Here is a 25,612-nt window from a genome sequence, read left to right on the forward strand (position 1 = left end):
CGGCCAATTTTGGTTGAAAAAACCGGAAATTTCTTGTGGAATATTTTCAAACATTCCCGCTTCGTCTCGTATAGTTTCATTGACTTCCGACAGGGGGCAGCCCTGTACGGAGCTGTTAAAATGGAGTCTGTAACGGATGTGCGTTGCAAACAACGGGCAGTGATCGAGTTTCTTTTGGCGGAAAACCAGGGCATCTCAGATATTCATAGGCGCTTGCAGAATGTCTACGGTGATCTGGCATTGGACAAAAGCACGGTGAGTCGTTGGGCAAAGGGTGTGTCATCATCGCCGCAAGGTCAAGCAAGACTGTCTGATCTCCCGCGTGCGGGCCGGCCGTGCACAGCTGTGACTGCTGCAATGGCGGAGCGTGCGAACACACTCGTTCGAGATGATCGACGGATCACCATCAAACAACTCAGTGCTCAACTTGACATCTCTGTTGGTAGTGCTGTCACAATTGTTCACCAGTAGGGATATTCAAAGGTTTGTTCCCGTTGGGTCCCTCGTTGTCTAACCGAACACCATAAAGAGCAAAGGAGAACCATCTGTGCGGAATTGCTTGCTCGTCATGTGGCTGAGGGTGACAATTTCTTGTCAAAGATTGTTACAGGCGATGAAACATGGGTTCATCACTTCGAACCTGAAACAAAACGGCAATCAATGGAGTGGCGCCACACCCACTCCCCTACCAAGAAAAAGTTTAAAGCCATACCCTCAGCCGGTAAAGTCATGGTTACAGTCTTCTGGGACGCTGAAGGGGTTATTCTGTTCGATGTCCTCCCCCATGGTCAAACGATCAATTCTGAAGTGTATTGTGCTACTCTTCAGAAATTGAAGAAACGACTTCAGCGTGTTCGTAGGCACAGAAATCAGAACGAACTTCTCCTTCTTCATGACAACGCAAGACCTCACACAAGTCTTCGCACCCGAGGGGAGCTCACAAAACTTCAGTGGACTGTTCTTCCTCGTGCACCCTACAGCCCCGATCTCGCACCGTCGGATTTCCATATGTTTGGCCCAATGAAGGACGCAATCCGTGGGACGCACTATGCGGATGATGAAGAAGTTATTGATGCAGCACGACGTTGGCTCCGACATCGACCAGTGGAATGGTACCGTGCAGGCATACAGGCCCTCATTTCAAGGTGGCGTAAGGCCGTAGCATTGAATGGAGATTACGTTGAAAAATAGTGTTGTGTAGCTAAAAGATTGGGGAATAACCTGGTGTATTTCAATGCTGAATAAAACAACCCCTGTTTCAGAAAAAAAATGTGTTGCATTACTTATTGAATTGCCCTCGTAGATAAACGTATATGATGTAGTAACAATAGATGTCTTGTGCTTGTTTCACAGCAGCTTCCCACCTACACTGAAGAGCCAAAGAAACTGGTACACGTGCCTAATATCGTGTAGGGCCCAAGCGAGCACGCAAGTGCCCCAACACGACGTGGTATGGACTCGACTAATGTCTGAAGTAGTGCTGGAGGGAATCGACACAATGAATCCTGCAGGACTGTCCATAAATGCCTAAGAGTACGAGGGGTGGATATCTCTTCTGAACAGCACGTTGTAAGGGATCCCAACTATGCTCAATAATGTTCATTTCTGGGGAGTTTGGTGACCAGCGGAAGTATTTAAACTCAGAAGAGTGTTCCTGGAGCAGCTCTGTAGCAATTCTGAACGTGTGGAGTGTCGAATTGTCCTGCTGGAATTGCACAAGTCGTCGGAATGCACAATGAACATGAATGGACGAAGGTGATCAGACAGGATGCTTACGTACATTGCACCTGTCAGAGTCTTATCTAGACGTATCAGGTGTCACATATCATTCCAATTGCATACATCTCACACGATTACAGGACCACCACCACCTTGAACAATCCACTGCTGACATGCAGGATCCATGGATTCATGAGGTTGTCTCCATACCCGTACACGTCCATCCGCTCGATACAATTTGAAACGAGACTCGTTCGACCAGGCATGATGTTTCCAGTCATCAACAGTTCAATGTCGATGTTGACGGGCCCAGGCGAGGCGTAAAGCTTTGTGTCGCTCAGTCATCAAGGGTACATAGTGAGCCTTCGGCTCCGAAAACACATATCGATGATATTTCGTTGAATATTTCGCATGCTGACACTTATTGATGGCCCAGCATTGAAATCTGTAGCAATTTGCGAGATGGTTGCACTTCTGTCACGCTGAACGATTCTCTTCAGTCGTCATTGGCCTCCTTCTTGCAGGATCTTTTTCCGGCCACTGTGATGTTGGTGATTTAATGTTTTACCGGATCCCTGATATGCACAGTACATTCGCGAAATGGTCGTACGGGAAAATTCCCACTTCATCGCTACCTCGGAGATTCTGTGTCCCATCGATCTTGCGCCGACTATGACACCAAATTCAAACTCACTTAAATCTTGATAACCTGCCATTTTAACAGCAGTAATCGATCTACCAACTGCACCGGGCACTTGTCTCATATAGGCGTTGCCGACCGCAGCGCAGTATTCTCCCTGTTTATACAACTTTGTGGTCAAAAGTATTCGGACACCCCCAAAAACATACATTTTTCACATCAGATGCATTGCGTTGCCGCCTACTGCCAGGTACTCCATACAAGTGACCACAGTAGTCATCAGACATCGTGAGAGAGCAGTATTGGGCGCTCCGCGGAGCTCACGGACTTTGAACGTGGTCAGGTGAATGGGTGTCACTTGTGTCATACGTCTGTACGCGAGATTTCCACACTCTTAAACATCCCTAGGTCCACTGTTTCCGACGTGATAGTGAAGTGGAAGCGTGAAGGGACACGTACACCACAAAAGTGTACAGGCCGACCTCGTCTGTTGAGTGACAGAGATTGCCGACAGTTGAAGAAGGTCGTAGTGTGTAATAAGCAGACGTATATCCAGACCATCACACAGGAATACCAAAATGCATCAGGTGGTGGTGGTGGTGGTTAGTGTTTAACGTCCCGTCGACAACGAGGTCATTAGAGACGGAGCGCAAGCTCGGGTGAGGGAAGGATGGGGAAGGAAATTGGCCGTGCCCTTTCAAAGGAACCATCCCGGCATTTGCCTGAAGCGATTTAGGGAAATCACGGAAAACCTAAATCAGGATGGCCGGAGACGGGATTGAACCGTCGTCCTCCCGAATGCGAGTCCAGTGTGCTAACCACTGCGCCACCTCGCTCGGTAAAATGCATCAGGATCCACTCCATGTACTATGAAAGTCAGGTGGGAAGTGAGAAAACTTGGACTTCATGGTTGAGCGGCTGCTCATAATCCATCACGCCGGTAAATTCAAAACAACGCCTCGTTACTTGTAAAGAGCGTAAACATTGGACAATTGAACAGTGTAAAAACGTTGTGTGAAGTGACGGATCACGGTACACATTGTGGTGATCCGATGGTAGGGTGGGCTTATGGCGAATGCCCGGTGAACGTCATCTGCCAGCGTGTGTAGTGCCAACAATAAAATTCGGAGGCGGTGGTGTTGTGGTGAGGTCGTGTTTTTCATGAAGGGGGCTTGCACCCCTTGTTGTTTTGCGTGGCACTATCACAGCACAGGCCTACATTGATGTTTTAAGAATCTTCTTGCTCCCCACTATTGAAGAGCAATTCGGGGATGGCGATTGCATTTTTCAGCATGATCGAGCACATATTCATAATACACGGCCTGTGACGGGGTGGTTACACGACAAAAACATCCCTGTAATGGACTGGCCTGCGCAGGGTCCTGACCTGAATCCTGTAGAACACGTTTGGGATGTTCTGGAACGCCTACTTCGTGCCAGGCCTCACCGACCGACATCGATATCTCACCTCAATGCAGCACTCCGTGAAGAATGGGTTGCCATTCCTCAAGAAACCTTCCAGCACCTGATCGAATGTATGCTTGCGAAAGTGGAACCTGTCATCAAGATTAAGGGTGGGCCAAAACCATATTTAAGCATTACCGATGGAGGGCGCCACGAATTTGTAAGTCATTTTCAGCCATGTGTCCGGATACTTTTGATCACATAGTGTATCTCTGTATTTGAATACACGTGCCTATACCAGTTTCTTTGGCTCTTCACTGTACTAGGAGTACTGATTTGATAAAGGGAGAATTTCTCTCATACTGAAAGGTGACAGTTCTACAAGCCACAGAAGAGCTCGCCAACAGGGAAGATTGCGGAAAATGGAAGATCTCCAAAAAGACCATGGTTCATGTGCTCACATCGATTAAACAGAAAAAGTGGTCTAATATGTTACAAATACACGAAAAATATCTGCAAAGAACGGAGTGACGTTGTTTATGAAGAATGTTATTTCTTATGAGCAAATCTTCTGACGTGGATCAGTAAAATTGAGAGTTAGTTATTCACTCTCAGGAAAGTTACAAAGTAAGTTATAATGCTGTATTTCATATTGTACTAAAATAGTGGTCACAATATCATAATAAATGCTTTCTTATCCATTCTGTCTCACCAAGTATGATAATGTTTCGATTAATATCAATACCTTCTATTAGTTGAAGGCAGGGATCTTGATAGACTCCTCTCATACGTTTTTGCGAGTACAGACACTCACGTGTCCACGGGCTAAAAACGCAGTATGTCACTGCGCCTTCGAGAGTTTACTGCATGTTAGAAAGTCGGTGGTCCAAGAACTAGTCTTGAGAGACAACGCAAGTTACAGTAATGGAATAGCGATATGTACGTATAAAGATGGCGGCAGTATGCGTACACAAGGTTTAAAAGGGTAGTGCAATGGCGAAACTGTCATTTATACTCAAGTGATTCGTGTGGAAAGGTTTCCGACGTTGTTATGGCCGTACGACAGGAAGTAACAGACTCTGAACGCGGAATGGTAGTTGGAGCTAGACGAATGGATCGTTCTGTTTCGGAAATCGTTTGAGAATTCAATATTCCGAGATTTCTCAGTGTCAAGAGTGTGCCGAGAATCCAAGTTTCAAGCATTACCTCTCACCACGGACAACACAGTGGCCGACGGTCTTCACTTAACGACCAAGAGCAGTGGCGTTTGCGTAGAGCTGTCAGTGCTAACAGACAAGCAACACTGCGTGAAACGACCACAGAAATCAACGAATATATCCGTTAGGACAGTGCGGTGAAATTTGGCGTTAATAGGCTATGGCAGCAGACTACCGACGCGAGTGCCTTTGCTAACAGCAGACATCGCCTGCAGCGCCTCTTCTAGGCTCTTTAACATATCGTTTGGATCCTAGGCGACTGGAAAATCGTGGCCTGCTCAGGTGACTCCCGATTTATGTTGGTAAGAACTGAAGGTAGGGTTCGAGTGTAGCACAGACCCCACGAAGCCATGGACCGAAGTCGTCAATAAGGCACAGTGCGAGCTGATGGTGGCTCCATAATGGTGTGGGCTGTGTTTACATGGAATGGACTGTGTCCTCTGATCAAAGGAAACGATCAATAAGTGGAAATGGTTATGTTCGTCTACTTGGAGACCCTCTGCAGCCATTAATGGATGTTATGTTCCCGAAGAACGATGGACTGTTTATGGATGACAATGGGCCATGTCACCGGCCCACAATTGTTCGTGATTGGCTTGAAGAACACAGATCATCTGACGTGAATCCCATCGAACATCCATGGGACATAAGGAAGACGGCAGTAAGTGCACAAAATCCTGCACCGGCAACATTTTCGAAATTATGGACGGCTGTAGAGGCATCACGGCTCAGTACTTCTGTAGGGGACTTACAACGTCTTGTGGAGTCCACGACATTTAGAGTTGCTTCAACCGGGAAAAAGGAGGTCCGGCACGATATTAGGAGGTGTCTCATGACTTTTACCACCACAATTTACGTCGCGTATGCAAACGGCGCTTCTCCTAAGCCCCTGGATCTATTTCAACCAAACTTGGTACACGTATTACTTACTATCTGGAATCAAATACTGTGGGTGTGATGACGGACTGGTGGTCAGAGAAGGGGGGGGGGGGAGGAGGAGGTGGAGAGAGGAGGGAACAGAAGATGGATTATGAGAAGATTGGAGTAAATAAACATGCAGGCAGCGCTGGTTTTCTCAGGTAGTTGATTATAAATATAACTGTGACAGCACTACGTTTTGAAACCACGCCAACTGGAAACGCCACAGGCTGTTTTTCTAGTTGCTGTGGTGAGCAATGTCAAGAGCGTTATTTAACTTGGAGAAGTTTTTGAAGATGTTTGACTAGTTTCGAGACCTTATTTCCTTTACTTTGAGAACACGAAACCTTCGACAATAAACAATGTGTCTCCACGATGTACGATTAACAGCTGTGGTTGAAGTATGGTTATCATGTAGGTAGCTGATTTAGCTCAAAAATGTTCAAATGTGTGTGAAATCTTATGGGACTTAACTGCTAAGGTCATCAGTCCCTAAGCTTACACACTACTTAACCTAAATTATCCTAAGGACAAACACACACACCCAGGCCCGAGGGAGGACTCGAACCTGCGCCGGGACTAGTCGCACAGCCCATGACTTCAGCGCCCCACACCGCTCGGCTAATCCCGCGCGGCGCTGATTTAGCAATGTTGCCAAGTGTGTCTCATACGAACTGAGATCAACACAGGACTTCATTCGGTTGATGTAAGTGTAGTTTTATATAACGTAGCGAATTTGTGAACTGGGTCCATTTTATGAACTAAGTTCGAAATTGATATACTATGAGTGGCATTATTATAAGCAGATGTTACTGTGTAATTTTGTAATTACAACATTGACTGATTTCAGTCGATTGTGTTTAGTTATTGGCTTACTTTTTTTGATATTCATCTTTTCAAGACACTACGCATTCTGGTCAGCTTGTCTTCCATGTTCTTTGGCTTCTCCGACGGAACCACAGTATCATCGTCTAATCACAAACGTATTATTTGCTCCCCCTCAGCTTTAATTTCCTTGAAGATTCCTCCTTGGTTTCTTTTGTAGTTAGCACAACGTAATATTGGGAACAGCCAACAATCATGTCTCACTCTTTTTTCTGCTACTGTATCTCTTTCAAGAGCGCTGTAACTGCAGTTTGCCTTGGAAGTAGCGACAGTAACCAGGTTTGGAAATCTGTTGACTGGGTTGCCAGTTAGTACATAGTGGATGATTTTTCTAGATGTTGTGACGTGCCTGTTCCCTAGTGGAACAATACCACGGCATGGATTACTAGTCGAAACTTGGAGAGATGGTCTGTTCAGCGGTACATGTCATTTATCTGGATGTCTTGTAGTTTCCAGTCAGTTGTCTTCCGAAAACACGGAGATACTTCTGCACAAACATATATGTTTTCAATATTTTTCTGAGCTCTGTAAAGATAACCCATGAACTGGATAGTCTGTATCCCAGATAACTTGGGGCTTAGTGTGAGCTGAAAAAATAAAAATACTTTCGAATTAAAAAAACCGTATTTCACTGCCGAATTTGAGAATGTATTGTGCGTTAGAAAATGGGTTGTCCAAGAATGCGGTGTTGAGCGCATCTCAGGTTAAGGTAGTCTAATTATACACTGAGGTGTCAAAAGTCATGGGATAGCGATATAAAAGCATACAGATGACAATAATACAGCGTCCACAAGCTATAAAAGGGCAGTGTATTGGCGGAGCTGTCACTAGTAGTCAGGTGATTCACGCGAAAACATTGACGACGTAATTATGGCCGCAAGACGGGAATTAACAGACTTATAACGTGGAATGGTAGTTGGAGCTAGACGCGTGGGGTATTCCATTTCGGAAATCGTTAGAGAACTCAACATTCCGAGATCCACAGTGTCAAAACCAAGTTTCAGGCATTACGTCTCACTACAAACAACGCAGTGGCCTACGGCCTTCACTTAGCGACTGAGAGCAGCGGCATTTGCATAGAATTGTCAGTGCTAACAGACAAGCAACATCGTGTGAAATGACCGCAGAAATCAATTTGTGACGTACGACGAACGTATCATTTAGGACAGTACGGCGAAATGTGGAGTTAAAGGGGTATGGCAGTAGACGACCGACGCGAGCGCCTTTGCTGGCAGTTCGATATCGCCTGCATTGTCTCTCCTGGTCTGATGCGGCTGGAGACGAATTCCTCTCCTGTGACATCCTTTTCATCTCAGAGCAGCATTTGGAACCTACGTCCTCAGTTACCTGGTCGATGTATTCCAATCTCTGTCTTTTTCTACAGTTTTTATCCTCTACACCTCCCTCCGGTACCATGGAAGTTACTCCCTAATATTTTAACAGATTGCCTATCATCCTGTCCCTTCTTCTTCTTAATATGTTCCTTTTGTCGCCGTTTCTCCAGAGAATCTTCTCACTCCTTACCTTATCAGTCCATCTAATTTTCAACATTCTTCTGCAGCACCACATCTCAAAGGCTTAGATTCTCTTGTGTTCTGATTTTCGCACAGTCCGCGTCTCACACTCATGCAATGCGGTGCTCCAGACGGACTTTCTCAGAAATTTCTTCCTCAAACTGAGAACTATGTTTCATACTACCATACTTCTCTTAGCAAGGAATGACTTAGAAGACTGAGAACCCGTGACGTGTCAAATGAGTCCCGAATTCATTTGGTAAGCGTGTCAAATGAGTCCCGAATTCATTTGGTAAGAACTGGGGTTTACGTGTGGCCCAGACACCACGAAGCCATAGATCAAAGCTTTCAAATGTGTGCTATGCAACCTAGTGGTAGCTCCATTATGGTATGGATTGTGTTTACATGGAGTGGACTGGGTCATCTGATGTAACCGAACCGATCATTGACTGGAAATTGTTATGTTTGGCTACTTGGAGGCAATTTTCTGCCATTCATGGACATCATGTTGCCATACAACGATGTTATGTGGCCGGGCCAGAATCGTTCGGTGTTTTTTTTTTAAGAAACTTGTGGACAGCTCGAGCTAACGGTATGGCCACCCAGATTACTTGACATGAATCCCATCGAACATTTATAGAACATAATGGACAGGCCAGTTTGTGCATAAAATCCTATAGCGGCAACAGTTTTGTAATTATGGACGGCTATGGAGGCAGCATGGCTCAGTATGTCTGCAGGGGACTTGCAACGACTTGTGGAGTCTGTGCCATGTCAAGCTGCTTCACTACGCTGGCGAGGAGGTCCGACACTGTACTAGGCAGTACAACACGGTTTTTGTCACTTCAGTTAATCTCCTTTCCAAATTTGTTCTCGATTTCCTTTATAGCATGCTTAATGTGCATATTGGACAGGATCCATTTTTGTTGCCGTATTTAAGTGCTCCAATTCTTACAACTGCACCCCGCCCTGGGAAGACCGACAGCAGCCCCCATGGAAACCTCTCAACTGGGGTGCCATTTCGTTGTAGTAATATGTAATTGAAGATTTGCATATATTTTCTGACATGTACAGCTGCCTAGTAGAAGAAAGCCACGGCATGTATTACGAATCGAAAATTAGAGTGACGCCGTCGATTTACGTCATTTTCCTAGACGTCTTGTACACTACTGGACATTAAAATTGCTACACCAACAAGAAATGCAGATGACAAACGGGTATACATTGGACAAATATATTATACTAGAACTGACATGTGATTACATTTTCAAGCAACTTGGGTGCATAGATCCTAAGAAATCAGTACCCAGAACAACCACCTCTCGTCGTAATAACGGCCTCGATACGCTTAGGCATTGAGTCAAACAGAGCTTGGATGACGTGTACAGATACAGCTGCCCATGCAGCTTCAACACGATACCACAGATGATCAAGAGTAGTGACTGCCGTATTGTGACGAGCCAGTTGCTCGGCCACCATTGACCAGACGTTTTCAATTGGTGAGCGATCTGGAGAATGTGTTGGCCAGGGCAGCAGTCGAACATTTTCTGTATCCAGAAAGGCCCGTACAGGACCTGAAACATGCGGTCGTGCATTATCCTGCTGAAATGTAGAGTTTCGCAGGGATCGAATGAAGGGTAGAGCCACGGGTCGTAACACATCTGAAATGTAACGTCCACTGTTCAAAGTGCCGTCAATGCGAACAAGAGGTCACCGAGACGTGAACCCAATGGCACTCCATACCATCACACCGGGTGATACGCCAGTATGGCGATGACGAATACATGCTTCCAACGAGCGTTCACCGCGATGTCGCCAAACACTGATGCGACCATCATGATGCTTTAAACAGAACCTTGATTCATCCGAAAAAATAACGTTATGCCATTCGTGCACCCAGGTTCGTCGTTGAGTACACCATCGCAGGCGCTCCTGTCTGTGATGCAGCGTCAAGGGTAACCACAGCCATAGTCTCCGAGCTGATAATCCATGCTGCTGCAAACGTCGTCGAACTGTTCGTGCAGATGATTGTTGTCTTGCAAACGTCCCCATCTGTTGACTCAGGGATCGAGACGTGGCTGCACAATCCGTTACAGCCATGCGGACAAGATGCCTGTCATCTCGAGGCCGCCGCGCGGGATTAACCGAGCGGTCTAGGGTGCTGCAGTCATGGACTGTGCGGCTGGTCACGGCGCAGGTTCGAGTACTCCCTCGGGCATAGGTGTGTGTGTTTGTCCTTAGGATAATTTAGGTTGAGTAGTGTGTAAGCTTAGGGAGTGATGATCTTAGCAGTTAAGTCCCATAAGATTTCACACACATTTGAACATTTTTGATACGAGGCCGTTGGGATCCAGCACGGCGTTCCGTATTACCCTCCTGAACTCACTGATTCCATATTCTGCTAACAGTCATTGGATCTCGACCAACGCGAGCAACAATGTCGCGATACGATAAACCGAAATCGCGATAGGCTACAATCCGACATTTATCAAAGTCGGAAACGTGATGGTACTCATTTCTCCTCCTTACACGAGGCATCGCAACAACGTTTCACCAGGCAACGCCGGTCAACTGCTGTTTGTGTATGAGAAATCGGTTGGAAACTTCCTCATGTCACCACGCTGTAGGTGTCGCCACCGGCGCCAACTTGTGTGAATGCTCTGAGAAGCTAATCATTTGCATATCACAGCATCCTCTTCCTGACGGTTAAATTTCGCCTCTGTAGCACGTCATTTTCGTGGTGTAGCAATTTTAATGGCCAGTAGTGTAGTTTTCACGCAGTCGTCTGCCGAAATCGTGGAGACATTTTTGTAGAAACGTGTGTGTTTCTAGAAACTGGTGAATTCTGCATGGATAATGCACAAACCGGATATTCTGTATCCCAGATAACTTGGAGTTCGCTGTGTATGAAAAAAATAAAAGTGAAACATTATTCCACTGCCGTTTTGGAAAGTGTATTGCGTGTTAGGGGAAAGGTGATCCAAGAATGCAACATTCAGGAAATTCTGGAGTTACCTCAGCCAAGCCCGCCCGATTGGTCGTGCGGTCTAACGCACGGCTTTCCGGGCGGGAAGGAGCGCCTGGTCCCTGGCACAAATCTGCTCGGCGGATTTGTGTCGAAACTCTGTGAACCGGCCAGTTTTTAGGCGGTTTTCCATCTGCCTCGGCGAATGCAGGCTGGTTCCCCTTATTCCGCCTCAGTTACACTATGTCGGCGATTGCTGCGCAAACAAGTTCTCCACGTACGCGTACACCATCATTACTCTACCACGCAAACATAGGAGTTACACTTGTCTGGTGTGAGACGTTCCCTGGGGGGAGGGAGGGGGGGGGGGGGGAACGTCCATCTAATTTTGAACATTCTTCTGTAGTACCACATCTCAAAGGCTCCGATTCTCTTTTGTTCTCATTTTCGCACAGAACACGTCGCACTGCCATACAATGCTGTGCTCCAGACGGACTTTCTCAGAAATTTCTTCCTCAAACTGAGTCCTGTGTTTGCTACTACCAGACTTCTCTTAGCAAGGAATGCCTTAGACTACTGAAAAGCCTTGGCGTGTCAAATGAGTCCCGAATTCATTCGGTAAGAACTGATGGTAGCGTTTAACTGTGGCGCAGACACCACGAAGCCTTAGACCAAAGTTGTCATCAGTGTGCTGTGCAAGCCATTATGGTATGGGTTGTGTTTACATGGAGTGGACTGGGTCGTCTGATGTAACCGAACCGATCATTGACTGGAAATTGTTATGTTTGGCTACTTGGAGGCAATTTTCAGCCATTCATGGACTTCATGTTGCCGTACAACGATGTTATGTGACCGGGCCAGAATCGTTCGGGATTTTTTTTGAAGAAACTTATGGACAGTTCGAGCTAACGGTGTGGCCACCCAGACTACTTGACATGAATCTCATCGAACAAGTATGGGTCATCCTATAGCGGCAACACTTTTGTAATTATGGACGGGTATAGAGGCAGCATGGCTCAGTATGCCTGCAGCGGACTTGCAACGACTTGTGGAGTCTGTGCCATGTCGAGCTGCTTCACTTCAGTGGCCAGGAGGAGGTCCGACACTGTATTAGGCAGTACACAACGGTTTTTGTCACTTCAGTTAATCTCCTTTCCAAATTTGTTCTCGATTTCCTTTATAGCATGCTTAATGTGCATATTGGACAGGATCCATTTCTGTTGCCATATTTAAGTGCTCCAGTTCTTATAGCCGCACTCCGCCCTGGAAGGACAGGCAGCAGCCCCCATGGAAACCTCTCAACTGGGCTGCCATTTCGTTGTAGTAATACGTAGTTGAACATTTGCATATACACTACTGGCCATTAAAATAGCTACACCACGAAGATGACGTGCTACAGACGCGAAATTTAACCGACAGGAAGAAGATGCTCTGATATGCAAATGATTAGCTTTTCAGAGCATTCACACAAGGTTGGGGCCGGTGGCGACACCTACAACGTGCTGACATGAGGAAAGTTTCCAAACGATTTCTCATATACAAACAGCAGTTGACCGGCTTTGCCTGGTGAAACGTTGTTGTGATGCCTCGTGTAAGGAATGTGTACCATCACGTTTCCGACTCTGATAAAGGTCTGATTGTAGCCTATCGCGATTAAGGTTTATCGTATCGCGACATTGCTGCACCCGTTTGTCGGGATCCAATGAATGTTAGCAGAATATGGAATCGGTGGGTTCAGGAGGGTAATACGGAACGCCGTGCTGGATCCCAACGGCCTCGTATCACTAGCAGTCGAGATGACAGGCATCTTATCGGCATGGCTGTAAAGGATCGTGCAGCCACCTCTCGATCCCTGAGTCAACAGATGGGGACGTTTGCAAGACAACAACCTGGCTGCACGAATGACATAACGTCATTTTTTCGGATGAATCCAGGTTCTGTTTACAGCATCATGATGGTCGCATCCGTGTTTGGCGACATCGCGGTGAACGCACGTTGGAAGCGTCTATTCGTCATCGCCATACTGGCGTATCACCCGGCGTGATGGTATGGGGTGCCATTGGTTACACGTCTCGGTCACCTCTTGTTCGCATTGACGGCACTTTGAACAGTGGACGTTAAATTTCAGGTGTGTTACGACCCGTGGCTCTACCCTTCATTCGATCCCTGCGAAACCCTACATTTCAGCAGGATAATACACGACCGCATGTTTCAGGTCCTGTACGGGCCTTTCTGGATACAGAAAATGTTCGACTGCTGCCCTGGCCAGCACATTCTCCAGATCTTTCACCAACTGAAAACGTCTGGTCAATGGTAGCCGAGCAACTGGCTCGTCACAATACGGCAGTCACTACTCTTGATCATCTGTGGTATCGTGTTGAAGCTGCATGGGCAGCTGTACCCGTACACGCCATGCATGCTCTGTTTGACTCAATACCCAGGAGTATCAAGGCTGTTATTACGGCCAGAGGTGGTAGTTCTGGGTACTGATTTCTCAGAATCTATGCACCAATATTGCGTGAAAGTGTAATCACATGTTAGTTCTAGTATAATATATTTGTCCAATGAATACCAGTTTATCATCTGCATTTCTTCTTGGTGTAGCAATTTTAATGGCCAGTAGTGTACATAGCTGAAGATTTGCATACATGTTCTGACATGTCTGCTGCATAGTAGAACAAAGCCACGGCATGTATTACGAATCGAAACTTAGAATGACGCCACCGATATACGTCATTTTACCCGACGTCTTCTAGTTTTGACGCAGTCGTCTCCCGAAATCCTGGAGACATTTTTGTAGAAACATGTGTATTTCTAGAAACTACCGAATTCCGCATGGATAATGCACAAACCGGATACTCTCTTTCCCAGATGACTTGGAGATCGCTGTGTATGAAAAAATAAAAATGAAACATTATTCCACTGCCATTTTGGAAAGTGTATTACGTGTTAGGGGAAAGGTGATCCAAGAATGCAATCTTCAAGAAATTCTGGAGTTACCTCAGCCAAGCGCGCCCGATTGGCCGTGCGGTCTAACGCACGGCTTTCCAGGCGGGAAGGAGCGCATGGTCCCCGGCACGAATGCGCCCGGCGGATTTGTGTCGAGGTCCGGTGAACCGGCCAGTCTGTGGATAGTTTTTAGCCGGTTTTCCACCTACCTCGGCGAATGCGGGCTGCTTCCCCTTATTCCGCCTCAGTTACACTATGTCGGCGATTGCTGCGCAAACAAGTTCTCCACGTACGCGTACACCACCATTAGTCTACTACGCAAACATAGGGGTTCTGGGGTGAGAGGGGGGGGGGGGGGGGGTCCACCGGGGACCGAACCGCACAATAACCCTGGGTTCGATGTGGGGCGGCGGAGGGGTGAAGTGGACTGCGGTAGTCAAATGGTTCAAATGGCTCTGAGCACTATGGGACTTAACATCTGAGGTCATCGGTCCCCTAGAAGTTACAAGGGAACCTCCTCATCGCACCTCCCTCAGATTTAGTTATAAGTTGGCACAGTAGATAGGCCTTGAAAAACTGAATACAGATCAATCGAGAAAACAGGAAGAAGTTGTGTGGAACTATGAAAAAAAGATAAGCAAAATATGCAAACTAAGTAGTCTATGTGCAACGTATGCAACATCGAGGATAGTGCCAGCAAAGGAGCACCGTGGTCCCGTAGTTAGCGTGAGCAGCTACGAAGCTAGAGGTCCGTGGTTCAAGTCTTCCCACGAGTGAAAATTTTACCTTCTCTATTTTCGCAAATTTATGATCTGTCCGTTCGTTCATTGACGTCTCTGTTCACTGTAATAAGTTTAGTGTCTGTGTTTTGCGACCGCACCGCAAAACCGTGCGATTAGTAGACGGAAGGACGTGCCTCTCCAGTGGGAACCGAAAACATTTGATCGCAAGGTCATAGGTCAACCGATTCCTCCACAGGAGAACAAGTCTGATATATTCTATACGACACTGGTTACGGCATGTGCGTCACATGACATGAATATGTTGTCGACACACCTAACTTGTACACTTGGCGAATGGGTAGAAAGATTCTTCTACCTTGCCCGATTTAGGTTTTCTTGTGGATATGATAATCACTCCCAAAAAAGTGATGAAAACATAAGAGTTTGTCACATAAACTGCAACAAATGAATGCAACAGTTTCACAGTCGCGCAGTTTTCCCTGTGTTCTGTCAAAACATGTTTTCAACGTTTTCAAATTTTTCCGTGTGTAGACCGTCAAATCCTGCATATTTCCAAGCATATCTGAACATGTCCTGGAATTTTGGAGAGTGAAGTGGATTATATAAAAAATTAAACTTTACACTCGAGGCTCGAAGGAAGACTTGAACCAAGGGCTTGTCTTTTTTTTTTTATAGTTCTCATTTTGTTCGTTTACGTTCGTTGATTTGCTCGGGGCGGACGTCGTAAGACACCCGTTTAAGTTCGTTGTTGATCGATTAACTCAGTCTTTTTTATTACAGAGGGTAGCTAACCCTCTGACCGAACACGCTGAGCTACCGTGCCGGCGCCGTTCGTTCCGCAGCTGCTCACGCTAAGCACGGGATCACGGCGCTCCTGACCGCACATTATCTTTAATGTTGCCTGTCTTCCGCATGGACTACTCAGTTTGTATATTTTGCTTATTTTTTTCATAGTTCCACACAGCTTCTTCCTGTTTTCTCGATTGATCTGTGTTCAGTTTTTCAAGGCCTATCCACTGTGCCAACTTATAATTAAATCTGAGGGGGGTGCGATGGGGAGGTTCCCTTGTTAGAACTACTTAAACCTAACTAACCTAAGGACATCACACATACCCATACTCGAGGCAGGATTCGAACCTGCGACCGTAGCGGTCGCGCGGCTCCAGACTGAACCGCCTAGAACCGCTCGGCCACATCGGGCGGCGACTGCGGAAGTCGTCGTGGGGTTGTGGACCACTACGGCTGCGGCAGGGACGGAGTCTCTCCGTCGTTTCTAGGTCCCCGGTTAACATACAATACAATAGCTCACAAGCGGAGGCCGCCAATTGTGAAATTCAGATTCGATTCATACTGCGCATAATAAAAGCTCATGGCCAGAGGTGTAATGTGGCAAAGCACCAAGAGGCACTTCTCAGCCGTTGTCGAGAAAATCGACGGTTAAAAGAAACCGTTGCAGTGAAATACTCTCTACGATTAATAGTTTTCTACAGCGTCGTGGCGCAGCGGTAAGCGCTCGGGTTCGTAATCCAGAGGTCGCCGGATCGAATATCGCGCCATGCGATTTTTTTTTATTATTAGTTTTTTGTAATTCAAATATATATATATATATATTGGTGAAGGCGGTGAAGGCGGTGAAGGCGGATCGCTCTCCAATTGTACCGCCTGCATTTTTCCGTTTGTTTAAGAGGGTGTACCAAAGCTCTCACGTCCGAACTGATTTTCGACGATGTTATTAGTTGCGCTAGGGACCGCATCTACCTTCTTTCGAAGTTAGCAGGCAACTACGCTGTTATGTGGCGGCTCGTTTCGGCCCATTCAACATCTGTCCTTGAAGTGTAACGAGCGAGTAACGGAATTTATATTTCATACCTGCCACAGCAAATTTGTGTTCGTGGGGTCTCTATTCTAATTCGAACGTTTGACTTACGCTATACGTATTCGTTTCGGAATATCGTTTCTACGTCTTCCGTTAACTATACGTGGTTAACATTATGAAGACAATTAATAACATTTGTCAAATACAACTTTGTTTGCGGTTTTTACACGACAAACGACTTTCAACAACTTATTATATGCATAGTTGTTGCAACTGATTGCCGGGAATTATATATATATATATATATATATATATATATATATATATATATATATATATATATATATGGTGAGTCACCTAACGTTACCGCTGGATATGTTTCGTAAACCACATCAAATACTGACGAACCGATTCCACAGACCGAACGTGAGGAGAGGGGCTAGTGTAATTGTTTAATACAAACCATACAAAAATGCACGGAATTATGTTTTTTTAACACAAACCTACGTTTTTTTAAATGAAACCACGTTAGTTTTGTTAGCACATCTGAACATATAAACAAATACGTAATCAGTGCCGTTTGTTGCATTGTAAAATGTTAATTACATCCGGAGATATTGTAACCTAAAGTTGACGCTTGAGTACCACTCCTCCGCTGTTCGATCGTGTGTATCGGAGAGCGCCGAATTACGTAGGGATCCAAAGGTCACCGCTTTCACCCGATTCATGTGTCGCTACAGCAGCAATTACATGGTGATGACTTTAATCATCGAGTGCAATTCTGTCAATGGGCATTAACAGAGAATGCGCTGCAGTTCTACCTGTTTACCGATGAAACGGGTTTCACAAACCACGGGGCAGTGAATCTACGGAACATGCATTACTGGTCCGTGGACAATCCTCGCTGGCTCAGACAGGTAGAGCGACAGCGACCGTGGATTGTAAATGTGTGGTGCGGAATCATTGGCGACCACCTCATTGGTCCTCACTTCATTGCAGGGGCCCAAACAGCTGCAACATACATCGCGTTTCTACAGAATGATCTGCCAACGTTGCTCGAAAATGTCCCACTGGAAACGCGTCGACATATGTGGTATCAGCATGATGGTGCACCTGCACATTCCGCAATTAACACTAGGCTGACCATTGACAGGATGTCCGACAGGCATTTCATAGGACGTGGAACACGCATAAATTGGCCAGCCCGTTCTCCTGATCTTACACCTCTGGACTTCCTTCTGTGGGGTACGTTAAAGGAGAATGTGTACCGTGATGTGCCTACAACCCCAGAGGATATGAAACAACGTATTGCAGGAGCCTGCGGCGACATTACACCAGATGTACTGCGGCGTGTACGACATTCATTACGCCAGAGATTGCAATTGTGTGCAGCAAATGATGGCCACCACATTGAACATCTATTGGCCTGACATGTCGGGACACACTCTATTCCACTCCGTAATTGAAAACGGAAACCACGTGTGTACGTGTACCTCACCCCTCATAGTAATGTACATGTGCGTCAGTGAAAAAGACCAATAAAAAGGTGTTGGCATGTGGACGTAATGTGCTGTTCCAGTCTCTTCTGTACCTAAGGTCCATCACCGTTCCCTTTGGATCCCTACGTAATTCGGTGCGCTCCGATGCACACGATCGAACAGCGGAGGAGTGGTACTCAAGCGTCAACTTTAGGTTATAATATCTCCGGATGTAATTAACATTTTACAATGCAACAAACGGCACTGATTACGTATTTGTTTATGTGTTCAGATTTGCTAACAAAACTAAGGGGTTCCATTTAAAAAAACGTAGGTTTGTGTTAAAAAACATACTTCCGTGCATTTTTTTATGGTTTGTATTAAACAATTACACTAGCCCCTCTCCTCACGTTCGGTCTGTGGAATCGATTCGTCAGTATTTGAGTATTTGATGTGGTTTACGAAATATATCCAGCGGTAATGTTAGGTGACTCACCCTGTATATACAGGATGTTACAAAAAGGTACGGCCAAACTTTCAGGAAACATTCCTCACACACAAAGAAAGAAAAATATGTTATGTGGACAGCCGGCCGAAGTGGCCGTGCGGTTAAAGGCGCTGCAGTCTGGAAACGCAAGACCGCTACGGTCGCAGGTTCGAATCCTGCCTCGGGCATGGATGTTTGTGATGTCCTTAGGTTAGTTAGGTTTAACTAGTTCTAAGTTCTAGGGGACTAATGACCTCAGCAGTTGAGTCCCATAGTGCTCAGAGCCATTTTTTTGTTATGTGGACATGTGTCCGGAAACGCTTACTTTCCATGTTAAAGCTCATTTTATTACTTCTCTTCAAATCACATTAATCATGGAATGGAAACACACAGCAACAGAACGTACCAGCGTGACTTCAAACTCTTTGTTACAGGAAATGTTTAAAATGTCCTCCGTTAGCGAGGATACATGCATCCACCCTCCGTCGAATGGAATCCCTGATGCGCTGATGCAGCCCTGGAGAATGGCGTGTTGTATCACAGCCGTCCACAATACCAGCACGAAGAGTGTCTACATTTGGTACCGGGGTTGCGTAGACAACAGCTTTCAAATGTCCCCATAAATGAAAGTCAAGAGGGTTGAGGTCAGGAGAGCGTGGAGGCCATGGAATTGGTCCGCCTCTACCAATCCATCGGTCACCGAATCTGTTGTTGAGTAGCGTACGAACACTTCGACTGAAATGTGCAGAAGCTCCATCGTGCATGAACCACATGTTGTGTCGTACTTGTAAAGGCACATGTTCTAGCAGCACAGGTAGAGTATCCCGTATGAAATCATGATTACGTGCTCCATTGAGCGTAGGTGGAAGAACATGGGGCCTAATCAAGGCATCACCAACAATGCCTGCCCAAACGTGATGTTAGTACTGTAGAGCAATGAGTCGCATGTCAACACAGCACCGAAATCAATATTACCTCCCTTCAATTGGGCCAACTGGCGGTCAATCGAGGAAGTACAGTACATACTGACGAAACTAAAATGAGCTCTAACATGGAAATTAAGAGTTTCTGGACACATGTCCAGATAACATCTTTTCTTTATTTGTGTGTGAGGAATGTTTCCTGAAAGTTTGGCCGTACCTTTTTGTAACACCCTATATATGTGTGTGTGTGTATACATTTGAATTACAAAAAACAAATACTACAAAAAAAAGGTTGCATCGCGCGAGATTCGATCCGGCGACCTTCGGATTACGAACCCGAGCGCTTACCGCTGCGCCACGACGCTGTAACAAGTTATTAGTCGTAGAGAGTATTTCACCGCAACGGTTTCTTTTAACTGTCGATTTTCTTGACAACGGCTGAGAAGTGCATCTTGGTGCTTTGCCACATTACACCTCTGGCCATGAGCTTCTATTATGCGCAGTATGAATCGAATCTGAATTTGACAATTGGCGGCCTCCCCTTGTCAGCCAAATTATATATCGGTACGGCAGGTGTCCTCTCTGTTTGTTTTCTCCGCTGTGACACACTTTCATTGGGCCCGGACACCCGGCGACCGGCGTCACGGGCGGAGGACGGAGGGCAGGGTAGGCAGCGTCCCGCGCACTGGGGCAGCGCTGGCGCGGGTCCGGGCAGCGCAGGGGGAGCGGCGCTGCGGCTGGCGGGGGTGGCGCCGTCGGCGGCGGCGTCGTCAGCGTCGGCGCGGCGGCGCGCGGGCTGCCTATCGACCGGGCGGCGCGCGGGGCGGCCGGCCGAGTCAGGCGGCGGCAGCCGAGGCGAGCGCACACGCCGCAGCGATGGCGCGCCCCGCCAGCCTCCCGCTGGCCCTGCTGCTGCTGCTGCTGGCCGCCGCCGCCCGCTGCGACCGCCGCGCCGGCGCCGCCGCCGCAGCCGCCGCCGACTACTACGCGCTCGGGGACGACGCCTCCGACGCCGACGCCGACGCCGACGCCGCGGCCGAGCTCGCCGGCGACGCGCTCGGCAACGACACGTTCGTCAACGACACCGAGGTCCCGGTCAAGGCGCCGCTCTTCCCGCGCGACCTCTTCTCGCTGGAGCAGCGGCGGCGCGGCGCCGTCGTGCTGCACCTGCTCGGCGTCATCTACATGTTCGTCGCGCTCGCAATCGTCTGCGACGAGTTCTTCGTGCCGGCGCTGGACGTCATCATCGAGAAGCTGGACATCCAGGACGACGTGGCGGGCGCCACCTTCATGGCGGCGGGCGGCTCCGCGCCCGAGCTCTTCACCAGCGTCATTGGCGTCTTCGTGTCCTTCGACGACGTCGGTATCGGCACCATCGTCGGCTCGGCCGTCTTCAACATCCTGTTCGTGATCGGCATGTGCGCCATCTTCAGCCGCACCGTGCTGACGCTGACGTGGTGGCCGCTGTTCCGCGACTGCACCTTCTACTCGGCCAGCCTCATCACGCTGATCCTCTTCTTCCGCGACAGCTACATCCACTGGTACGAGGCGCTCATCCTCTTCTGCTTCTACCTCTGCTACGTGTCCTTCATGAAGTGGAACCAGCCCGTGGAGCGCTTCGTCAAGAAGCACCTGTACAAGAACCGGGTGACCCGCGTCCGCAGCACCGACCAGCTCATGCCATCGGTGAGTTGAGCACTCGCGCCATTACAGCCTGCGCTATCCTAGTCGCTCGCTCCCACACCCTCCCTCCGGACCCGCGTACTTATTCCATCTTCTAGCTCACGAGAATGGACCGTAAAAGCCCACAAGCTATTAATAATACTACGCACATTCATTAATTCTTTCACAGCGTCACTCTTATAATACGTAGTGTCCCAAATATTTAGTGTAAAAATTATGTAGACAATGGAGCATCCTAAGCGGAGTATAAGTTCTGACACAGGGTCACGCAAGAAGCCTTAAAACTGCTTCTGGCTGCTAATTAACTAGAATCCACTTATTGCATACCGGACATGACTCAGCATCATAATTTCAGACAAAGACGTTACACAAAGAATCGCCTCAGGTGATACCTCTGCTGCCGATGTTAGCAGAGTTGCTACTTGATTGGCAACTCCATGGAGTGTTCTGTGCACCACGACCAAATAGTGGATAGAATTGGAAGGAATATCAGTATTGACCGTATTTTGTTGTTTTATTGTCCGCAAAATCGATTTTCGGTCACTTAGTGACCATCCTCAGTGCTGTAATATGCAATTAAAATTGGTAGGCACTGGTTTCAAGCTATAACCAGTGCGTACCTATTTTAATTGTATATACAGCACTGAGGATGGTCACTAAGTGACCGAAAATCGATTTTTCGGACAATAAAACAAGAGTTGCTGCTTGATACGACGTATTATGTCAAGTTCGGTTCTAGTATTCTGACGACGCCCCAACGCGCCAATAAAATTTTTATAACAAGTGGATTCTTATTATTTAGCGACTTGAAAAAATATTAATGAAGAGCTTACTTAACACAAATAGAGTATTTTGAGGTAAGGAACTAATGGCCGAATATGAAAATATAGTTTCGTATTGTTCATAGCAGCTTTCCAAAGCGACAAATGTCAGTTTCAATGCATGCGTTACTATAGCGCATAAAAATGTGGTACACCGTCTTAAATAACCATGTTATATGTTCTATAACGAGTATATACTACGGTCAGCACCTATGGCACATAAAAGTTCGCTCCAACCTCTTAAATAACCTTATTATCTGTTGTATAACGAGAATATGCTGCGGCCAGCTCCTACAGGGACCATGAGGACAAGAATATACTGACAACAGCGCTCACAAAGGCATTTAAAATCAGTCTTTCGATTCCACACACTCGAATGAATACGCGAAGGAATCGTAATACGCGCTCCAATGTGTAATACCCTCTACCATGTACTTCAAAGAGGTCTACAGGGTGTGGACGAAAATTTAGAGATGTAACTAGCAATCCTACCAGGAAGTTCCTCTTCGCTGTCAACTGGAGTTCTATGTACCAACGATTTCATAGGCAATACACTCCCCCACCCCCCAATTCGACTACTAGGGTATCTGTTGTTGATATGCTCAATGACATTAATATCGAAGTGAGATGGTGCACCGTCATGTTGAAAACTGCATACTCTTGCAGACAACATGAGACACAGTCTCTATCAACTGTGGTAGCCACATCTCTAATGAAAACCAAGTAACAACGTGCAGCATTGAAACTGGGTAACACCAAGAAAAATCTTTCCTATAAAATATCAGTTGTTAATGTCAATAAAAAAAGTATATATTCCTTTCAGAGCATTGGTTCCTACTCTCAAAGTACTCGGCTTGTGATCCTCTATCACCTTACAATTTTGACCCTAAAATTTTGGCCCACCCTGTATTTTGAAAGTAAGTGGTATCCTCGTCGCTAAGAATAAAACTGACAACTACCACTTTCATGTGTATCTTCTGCCACTGATATGTGACAGCAAGCCTAATGTAGTTGGTAGCCACAGCAGTAGCTAGTTTTACTATTGACGAATAGCATGGAGGTGTTTCTCGAAACGGTGAATTCTTTTCTACAAATGACGAGGCTGTAATATCAAATCTTTTTTACACAACTCTGACTAACGCGTCTATTGATTTAAGAAGAGATGTACTTCGTATCTAAAATTCATTTCAGTATCGATCAACTATAAGCACAAGAGCACTGAATGTTTAGTGAATGACGTTGCGCTGGATCTTTGCTCTGTTAAATTCCAAAGTAACTAATAATAATAAAAATTAGGTTACCCTTTATTGTTACTAAGGAGAAAATATTTAAAGATCGAAGAAATGCAGTATAATACCATGCAGACACACAAACACGATCTTGCTGCCACAGTCACCATCAAGAGCAGTAGAAATATCCTATCTAGCAGTGCCCTTCCTCTCTGTAATTCAAGTATCGCAAAGGTAATGTGTCAGATTACATCCGTCTCGTAAGAAATGATCTTTCTAGTTTTTAATTTTTTATAAGCTCTTTCTCTGCTTCTTGAAATTATCTTGTGACGCCTTCAATTCTTACAACGATGGAAATTTTGTTGGTATCGTCTGTCAGATAATGATTTATACGTATTTATTTTGAACATACAAAATTGTTCGTTTACTACCATCAGCGAGTGTCGACGAAGGAAGAGTTACGTCGAATTTCATATGGCGGACACCAACTACAGCTAAGAGTGTTTTCTATAGCAGCAGAAAGATATGGTCACTAGATTTCTGATTTCTTTCACAAAACAGTGGTAGCATTCCACAACGAAAAGCTAAGAACAATAACCGATTTCAAACTTTTGGTACTCAAGCTGTTACATATTACACTGCTGATTCAATGATATAGGTGACAAATGTCGCAAGATGGAAACAGGCATGTGAAACAATAAAATCTTAAAAATAAATATGTACTCAGACAATTATGCCGTAAGTGCTTCCCACTGATGTCGCGATCTTCTATGGATATAGCGCCGATCGCAACTCTAAAATTATTCTCCACCATCACGTTGTTTCAGCATGTTCTGGAAATAGTGTCAGCGACACTGAGGATCCAGGCCGTACGCCGTATGGTTTCTCACTGTGCGCTTTCAGGAACCTGCAGTAGTCAACTCGCAGGTCGGCTAAATACATCACCCTGGACACTTGGCAGCCAGTCCAGAAAAGTTCAAGTGCAGACCAGGCCCTTTTCTTCGTCATTGCTGTACATTCAGCAAGATGGAACATCGTCTGACCATAGGACGCTGTGTTCGCACAAACACCTGTCATCCGATGACTCCAAGGGCTGAGGACGGAATTTTCACTGTCAGACTACAAAACAGTTAGAGACACGATCAGACATATGTCTGTGGACATTTGGGGGTTGTATCACCTCGTAAAGTCTAACAGCTTCTAGATCAATCAGAATTCCCTGCCACGTAATAATCAACTAAGGCTTTCGTTTTGAATCACGTACATAACGAACACCGGAATGCGTCACTGTTGGACATATTGCATCGGAAAATGTTTTTCTCCCTTTCATGGAGCAGAAAAAATGAATGAACAAAACCCCACTGTTTACTTTACTTGTCAGCTGTAGAATTACCACCAGTAATGTGATATTTAATGGTTAGGGAGAAGAAAAAATATCTTCTCCGTAAATTTCTTTCATCCGAAACAAACAAGAATAGGCATTCATATGCTAATTTTAACAGTGGGAAAAGAAATCAGTCTGTTTTGAAAAATATATTCTTCGGGCGTGTACACATTTTACAGAGAACCGTCCTTCAATGGTCACTACGTGATATCATTTCTCAGTTGTACAGTAAAGCGGTACAGATTACAGCAGGTCATTCTGAATCCCACAAAATCTGCTAGCGCACTTCTCAGCTCTTTCTGACGGTGGAATCGGTTACAACCTGATGGCTCTCGATTTTCCACCATAACCGAGTCCTTCAACATGAGGTAGCAAATATGAGGTAGCAAATATGAGGTAGCCAAGGAGGTGGAAACGTGGGTTCTACTATGCCAAGACTGCTTGGTAGCTACAAGAGGAAAACACAATTAATTAGCAGGAGTACAAAATGAGCAAGTATTTATTACTTAACTTTATTGTAGTCCATGATCTGTTGGTTGACAATTATAGAAGACGCGACTAGACTAAACGTCTGTAGAATGACATAATTTACAAGTCACAGATCTTGCAGTGACGAATTAATCTCTCGTAATCTTGAATGTCGAATCCGGTGAATTTGAAGACTGACTTGGAACTGGGCTACAAAGATTTGATGACAGCAATGACTGAGCTGCAGACGGTGACTAACTAGCATCGGCGCTGGATGATCACTTAGCGTGGCTACGAACTGTAGACTGGCACAACTGCACTACACTCCCGCTACACACGAAGTGGCCTAGCGGCTCCTCGCGGCGAGCC

The 25,612-nt window shown here is 46.1% G+C and overlaps 1 protein-coding gene across 1 annotated transcript in view; it reads left to right on the plus strand.

Moving 5' to 3' along the window:
- Positions 1–6,034: 6,034 nt before the first annotated feature.
- LOC126260619 (sodium/potassium/calcium exchanger Nckx30C) overlaps positions 6,035–25,612 on the plus strand; it is a 1,588,423-nt gene continuing 1,568,845 nt past the window's right edge. Inside the window, exons 1-2 of the mRNA XM_049957957.1 lie at positions 6,035–6,059; positions 20,629–21,344. Of these exons, the coding sequence (XP_049813914.1) occupies positions 6,035–6,059; positions 20,629–21,344 (741 nt within the window). The remainder of the gene's footprint in view (positions 6,060–20,628; positions 21,345–25,612) is intronic.

This window comes from Schistocerca nitens, chromosome 5 (assembly GCF_023898315.1).
Source record: "Schistocerca nitens isolate TAMUIC-IGC-003100 chromosome 5, iqSchNite1.1, whole genome shotgun sequence".
In the NCBI taxonomy this organism is placed as follows: Eukaryota; Metazoa; Arthropoda; class Insecta; order Orthoptera; family Acrididae; genus Schistocerca; species Schistocerca nitens.